Source organism: Spermophilus citellus, assembly GCF_964194105.1.
Source record: "Spermophilus citellus genome assembly, contig: SCAFFOLD_175, whole genome shotgun sequence".
Classification (NCBI taxonomy): Eukaryota; Metazoa; Chordata; class Mammalia; order Rodentia; family Sciuridae; genus Spermophilus; species Spermophilus citellus.
The window spans coordinates 504,927-512,724 of NW_027672949.1; the positions used below are offsets into that span (position 1 = coordinate 504,927).

At 43.6% G+C, this 7,798-nt stretch overlaps 1 protein-coding gene across 1 annotated transcript; it reads right to left on the reverse strand.

Moving 5' to 3' along the window:
- Positions 1 to 5,256: 5,256 nt before the first annotated feature.
- On the reverse strand, positions 5,257 to 7,513 carry LOC308640318 (uncharacterized protein; the record flags this gene model as incomplete). Its single annotated transcript, XM_081312277.1, has 5 exons — positions 5,257 to 5,580; positions 5,844 to 6,399; positions 6,521 to 6,679; positions 7,279 to 7,329; positions 7,477 to 7,513. 5 exons carry the CDS (start codon positions 7,511 to 7,513, stop codon positions 5,439 to 5,441), a joined length of 945 nt encoding a protein of 314 aa, XP_081168403.1. The 3' UTR covers positions 5,257 to 5,438.
- Positions 7,514 to 7,798: the final 285 nt, after the last annotated feature.

A 7,798-nucleotide genomic window follows, 5' to 3' on the forward strand; every position in this document is an offset into this window, starting at 1 on the left:
GAAGATTTCCATTTCTTGTGAGAGATAGGGGTATAATTTTATTTTGTTACATATGGATTTCCAGTTTTCCCAGAACCATTTGCTGAAGATGCTATCCTATCTCCAGTCTATGTTTTTGGATCTTTGTCTAATATAAGATAATTATAATTTTTTTGATTAATCTCTGTGCCCTCTGGTCTGTACCATTGGTCTACAAGTCTGTTGTGGTGCAAATACTGTCCTGTTTTTGTTACTATTTCTCTATAGTATAGTTTAGTTCTGGTATAGCGATGCCACTTGCTTCACTCTTCTTACTAACTATTCCTTTAGCTATTCTGGGTCTCTTAATGGATCAAAGACCTAAGAGTTAGATCAAAGACTCTGCATCTAGTGGAAGAAAAACTAGGCCCTAATATTCATCATATGGGATTAGGCCCCAACTTCCTTGGTAAGACTTCTATGACACAAGAAATCAAGAATCAATAAATAGGGTGGAATCAAACTAAAAAGTTTCTTCTCATCAAAAGAAACAATCTGAGAGGTAAACAGAGAGCCTACATCCTGGGAGAAAATTTTTACCCCTCACACATCAGATAGAGCACAAATATCAAGGGCATACAAAGAACTCAAAAAGATAAGCACAAAAAAACAAATAACCCAATCAACAATTGGGCCAAGGACCTGAACAGACACTTTTCAGAAGAGGATATATAATCAATCAACAAATATATGAAAACATGCTCATCATCTCTAGCAATCAGAGAAATGCAAACCAAAACTACTCTAAATATCATCTCACTCTAGTCACAATGGCAGCTATTATGAAGACAAACAACAAAAAGTGTTGGCGAGAATGTGGGGGAAAAGGCACACACATACTTGCTGGTGGGACTGCAAATTGGTGCAGCCAAAATGGAAAGCAGTATGGAGATTCCTTGGAAATCTGGGAATAGAACCACCATTTGACCCAGCTATCCCTCTCCTTGTACTATACCCAAAGGACTTAAAAACAGCATACTATAGGGACACAGTGACATTAATGTTGATACTAGCACAATTCACAATAGCTAAACTGTGGAGCCAACCTAGATGCCCTTCAGGAGATGAATGGATAAAAAATTATGGCATACATACAAAAAGGAATTTTACTCAGAGAAAAATCATGGCATTTGCAGGTAAATGGATAGCATTAGAGAAGATAATGCTAAGTGAAGTTAGCCAATCCCCCCAAAAAACAAATGCCGAATGTTTTCTCTGATATAAGGAGGCTGACTCATACTGGCTGGGATAGGGAGGAGGAGGAGCATGGGAAAAATAGATAAATTCTATATAAGGAAGAAGGTTTGGAGTAAAAGGGAGGAGGCAGGGAATTAGCAAGAATGGTGGAATGTGATGGACATGATTATCCAAAGCACAAGTATGAAGACACGAATTGGGTGTCAAACTACTTTATATACAACCAGAGTTATGAAAAACTGAGGTATATATGTGTAATAAGATTTTTAATGAAGAAAGTACATTTATAAAAGACATGAAATGGCGTGAACATACTCTATATAAAAAGATATGAAGAATTGTGCTATGTGTAATATGAATTATAATGCATTCTGCCATCACGTATTTAAAAAAATAAAATCAATTAAAGAAAAAAAAAGGTTTCCATTTCTTAAAGTGAAACTCCCCTCTGGATCCTCCAGGTGACAGCAAGAATAAGGGAGCGTTGGCCCCAGCCCTCCGACAACCTCATGTATACCAGAACAGGCAGCATTCCCTTTCAGCTGTGTCCTCTTTTCCAAAAGGATGCTGTTTAGCAGATGGAGGAGGCCAGTGGACACTCTACAACAGGTTTCTATCATTATTGGCTTGACCACAGTCAGGGAGACTGACAGCACCCGAAACTTTCCTAAGCTTACAGGCTCAGGTTAATCCTTCTCTTCAAAAAACCTTCCTACTTCTACAGAGCCCATCCCCTAATGGTGGAGCTGCAGAATACAGTGGCTCTGCCTCTGACTACTGCCCTCTTCACCTGTGGAGTCCACCTGAGGATCACCACTGGGAAAGGGAGGCCCTGCCACTGCAGGAGAGTGGAGAGTGAGCCGGGCAGCCTCCAGCCAGGCCCTCAGCCTAGTGGTCACAAGGCCTGGCCCTCCTCCGTGTGGCCCTCAATCCTGTGGTCAGACAGCACACAGCTCTGATCCTGTCTGCTGGCCAAGCTTTCAATCCACGTGTGCAGTTTACCTGGATTCAGTACCTCAATTTCTTTTTGCTGCCAGCCACATTTTGTGTTTTTCTCCTGAAAGATCAATTCCCCTCTTGGACCATGGCTTTGATAAACATGGTATCCCAACATGCTCTCTCTCACCACCAAAGGGCCTTGCAAAGAACCTAGTGTGTCCTTCTGTGGTCTGCCTCCCTCCTAGGAATGTGAGACCCCTGAGCTGGGTGATAAAATGTGCTACGTTCCCAGTGAATTTTTGTTAAATGAATGAGTGGAAGGAACAAAATTATCAAGCAAAGTGGTTAAAGGACCCAAAGAAATTTTCAGACACAATTAAGTTTAAAAAACCCAGGAAAGTATCCCAGGTTGTGTGGTGGCAAAAGTGTGCCTGAATCTAGACCTCAGCACCAACATGCAGAGTAGACTCAACTCTAAGACACCATTAACACCGAAATGCAACAAGTAACCTCAGCTTATCCACCACCCAGTGTGCAGGAGATAGTAGCTGGCTCAACAGATACCAGTGACCAGACAGCTGTCATGTCCATGGTGAGCTGGGATTCTTTTTCACAGTTTTAACTAATTTGTGCTTGATCATAAATTTTAATTCAATTCCAAAATCCCAAAGACAATTCTTCACAGAACTAGAAAAAGCAACCATGAAATTCATGTGGAAAAATAAGAGATGCAGAATAGCCAAAGCAATACTAAGCAAGAAGAGTGAAGTAAGACACATCATAATAGTATAGCTTAAACTGTACTACAGAGCCACGGTAACAAAAACAGCATTGCATTGGCACCAAAACAACAGAGACCAATGAATGGTACAGAATAGAAGACACAGAGACAAACTCACAGAATACCATTATATCATACTAGACAAAGGCACCAAAAACATACATTAAATTTAAAAAGTCTATTCAAGAAGTGGTGCAGGGAAAATTGCAAAGCCACATAAAACAAAAAGAAAGTAAAGCCCTCTCTCTCACTCTTCACAAAACTCAATTGAAAATGGATCAAAACTTAGGCAGTAGAACAGAAGACAACCTGTGCCTAATAGAAGAAAAAGTAGGCCCACATCTTGACTATGACAGCCTAAGACCTGACTTCCTTAAGGAGACTCCTACAATCCAAGAAGTAAATTCAAGAATTAATAAACAGGATAGATTCAAACTAAAAAGCATATTCTCAGCAAAGTAAACAATCAATAATGTGAAAAGAGAGCCTACAGAATGGGAGAAAATCTTCCCCACATGCACCTCAGAGCATTAATCCCTAGGATATATGCAGAACTCAAAACACTTAACACCAAAAAAAAAAAAATAACCAAATCAATAAATGGGCTAAGGAACTGAACACTTCACAGAAGAAGCAACAAATACATGAAAAAAATGTTCAACGTTTAGCCATTAGAGGAAAGCAAATCAAAACTACTCAAAGATTTCATCTCACCCCAGTCACAAACATGATTATCCAGAATGCAATCATCAAATAACAATAAATGTTGGCGAGAATGTGGGGAAAAGGTGCATGCACACATTGCTTCTGAGACTGCAAATTGGTGCAACTATTATGGAAAGCACTCTGGAGGTTCCTCAGAAAACGTGGAATGGAACCAATATCTGACACAGCTATCCCTTTCCTCATTTTATACACAAACGACTTAAAATCAACATATTACAATGACACAGCCACCTTATGTTTACAGCAGCTCAACTCATAACAGCTAAACTATGGAACTAACCTAGGTGCCTTTCAACAGATAAATGAATAAAGAAAATGTGATATATATATATATATATATATATATATATATATATATATATACACACACACACACACATATATATATATACACACACAAACACACACAAAAAAAACAATTTTACACACACACACACACATATATATGATGGAATACAACCCAGCCTTAAAGAAGAATGAAATTTTGACATTTGCTGGTAAATGGATGGAGCTTATCATGCTAAATGATAAGCCCATCCCAAAAAACAAAAGGTTGAAAGTTTTCCCTGATATGCTTATGCTAATCAGAGTATGAGAAGGTGGGGGAGTAGGAGAGTATACAGTTGCTTTAGATTGCATAGAGGAGTGAAGAGAGGGGAAGGAGTATATTCGGTAGAATGGATAGTAGAATGAATCAGACATTATCATCCAAAGTACATATACAAATACATGACTAGTATGATGCTACATCCCGCACAACCAGAAACATGAGAAATCATACTATATTTACGTATAATATGTCAAAGTGCATTCCATTGTCATGTAGAATTAGAACAACTTTTTTTAAAAGTTGATTAAAGAAAACATACCAATTTGCAGAAAAATATATGACTATAGTATCTGCCCATAAATGGATTCACCTGGAGACAATCATGCTAATGAAGCTAAAGCAGTTTACAAAAAACAAAGGACAAAGGTTTTCTCTGATATGTGGAAGCTATCTCACAACAGGAGGGGTGATAGGAACAGAAGTACAGTAGATTAGACGATGGGGAATGGCGGGAAAGAAAGGCCATAAGCAAAGGAAAGACAGTGGAAAGACTCTGACACAGCTTTACCATGTATATACGTGGAAACAACACAGTGAATCCCACCGCCATGTACATCCTAAGAATGCAACTCTAAAAAGATAAAGTACAATTATACAAATATGGACTATATCAAAATGAGTTTTATGGGCCAGGGTTGTGGCTCAGTGGTAGAGCACTTGCCTAGTATGTTGAGGAACTGGGTTTAATTCTCAGTACCGCATATAAATAAAATAAACAGTCCATTAACAACTTAAAAAAAATTTAAAAAACGGATTTTATAACTAAAACAACCAATAAGTGAAAATTAATAAAATGAAACATTTCCTCGGTTCCTTTAAACATTTTAATAACACTCAAATCAACATCAAATGAATGGAAAGAAAAAGGGCTTTTAAGAGTGGGTATAGTCTCTCCCACTTTTCTGCCAAATGAGGACCCAACTATTGGGACACACGTTTTCTGGCTTCTTACCTCCAGAACTGTGGGAAATAATTTTCTATTCTTTATAAATCTCATAATTTTCACTATTAGAAATTAAAATTAACAAATTTCAATATTTAGACTAATTATCTAAAATATAACAATACCTTTGAAAGCTGAGTTCAAGGACGAAACTCCATGGCTTCTGCTGGCAGGTAGGGGGCTGCCCGCGAGGGGCAGGGAGGCCTCTGCAGCAGAGAGGAGTCCTAGCTCTTCATGGCGGGCCATTCCATCCAGGGCTGCAGCAGACCCCAGCAGATCCTCAACCATTTCTTCTTCTTTCGGCAGTCTCTACGAAGTCGAGGAACCATCTCCGGGAAACAAAGCAGGCTGGAACTCCCGGCGGAGCTCCGGCGGAACTCGACGACAGCAATCTGGATGGCCTCCGCAGCTTGTGGAGCTCCCGGCGAAGCTCCCGGCGAAGCTCCCGGCGAAGCTCCCGGCGAAGCTCCCGGCGAAGCTCCCGGCGAAGCTCCCGGCGAAGCTCCCGGCGAAGCTCGACGACAGCAATCTGGATGGCCTCCGCAGCTTGCGGAGCTCCCGGCGAAACTCCCGGCGAAACTCCCGGCGAAGCTCCCGGCGAAGCTCCCGGCGAAGCTCCGGCGAAGAAACTCGACGACAGCAATCTGGATGGCCTCCGCAGCTTGCGGAGCTCCCGGCAGAGCTCCCGGCGAAGCTCCCGGTGAAGCTCGACGACAGCAATCTGGATGGCCTCCGCAGCTTGCGGAGCTCCCCCCGGCGGAGCTCCCGGCGAAACTCCGGCGAAACTCCGGCGAAGCTCCCGGCGAAGCTCCCGGCGGAGCTCCCGGCGAAGCTCCCGGCGAAGCTCCCGGCGAAGCTCCCGGCGAAGCTCCCTGCGAAACTCCAGCGAAGCTCCCGGCGAAACTCCAGCGAAGCTCCGGCGAAGAAACTCGACGACAGCAATCTGGATGGCCTCCGCAGCTTGCGGAGCTCCCGGCGAAGCTCCCGGAGAAGCTCCTGGCGAAACTCCAGCGAAGCTCCCAGCGAAGCTCCGGCGAAACTCCGGCGAAGCTCCCGGCGAAACTCCAGCGAAGCTCCCAGCGAAACTCCGGGGAAGCTCCCGGCGAAACTCCAGCGAAGCTCCGGCGAAGAAACTCGACGACAGCAATCTGGAAGGCCTCCGCAGCTTCTCTTCCTCAGAACAGCCTCCAAGGGGTTTATATAGCACTTGGTCCAATGCTATTGGTCCAAACTTATGCTAATTAGGACTTGAAAAAAGTACCAATGCTATTGGTCCAAACTTATGCTAATTGGGTTGGACACATACTAATGCCATTGGTCAGTCTCTTTTTAATATTCATAGTAGATTCATTCATAGAATCAGCCCCAAATTCCCACGCTGACAATGAATGAATGGCCTGGGAAGCGATCAATGGCAAAGCCGCAAAGTGCTTGCCTCTCTTTCCCAAAGCCATGGGTTTGATCCCTGTTCCAAAAAGAAAAATGAAAAACAAATTACAGATAAATCAACGTCAGCAAAAAGGAAATAAACAAACTATCAATACATAAATCTTATTCAAAAACATACCTGCTCTGAATTCTGCAGATCTCTGTCAAGTGTCGCCTTACCCTTTACCTCTTCAAAGCATTTTTTCCCGAAACTTGAGAGTCATGGACCATGTCTTAGTTATCTCTCTTTCGCACCTATGCCAGAGGCAACGTGGATGTGTGGGATGTAATCCTGCTGAGGATCAAGGTCTGATTTGGGGCCAGCTTGGGAAGCATTGCTGGTGATATCAAATAATAGCTATCTATTAAAATTCAAATTCATGCATGAAAAAAATGATATAGAACAAAAAGATGGTATGATTAAAGGTCAACAAGAAGCAAATAGGGCTGAGGTTGTGACTCAGTGATAGAACCTTTGTCTCCCACGTGTGAGGCACTGGGTTTGACTCTCAGTACCTTCGATGAACAAATGAATAAAATAAAGGTCCAGAGATACCCACCGGAGCTCAGGCCCTTCCCAGATGCACTGGAGCTGCAGTGGGATGCTCAGGCCCAGCCCAGAATGCTTCTACTCACCTGCAGACACCAACCAGAGCTCATGTACAGTCCAGATCTGCCCCCGCTGACCTGGGCAGGAGGCCAGACACAGGGTAGGCCAGTGTCCATCCCTCAACTGGGAGGCCTGCACCGAGCTCAAGTCTGGCCCAGGACCACATCCCCACACTGGCAGACACCTGTTGGAACTCAGGCTCTGCCCAGATCAGCCTCACAAACCTGCATGGAGCCCAGGAAAGGGTAGGTCCAGGTCCATCCCAACACTGGCTGACCCTCCCCAGAGCTGAGCCTTGGGCCATGACTGCCTCTGCCCACCAGCAGACCACTGCAGGAGCTCAGATCCAGTCCAGAGTCACCGTGAGGACCTGTGCAGGAGACGGGGCCCAGGGTAGCCCTAGTCCATCCACTCATCTTGAGAGTGGCACCAAAGTTCAGGTTCTGCTCAGGACTGCCTCCACCCTCCAGCAGCTACCTCCAGAGCTCAGGTTTGGACCAGGACAGACTGCCCACCAACAAACACTCGCTGGTGGCCAATCCTGGC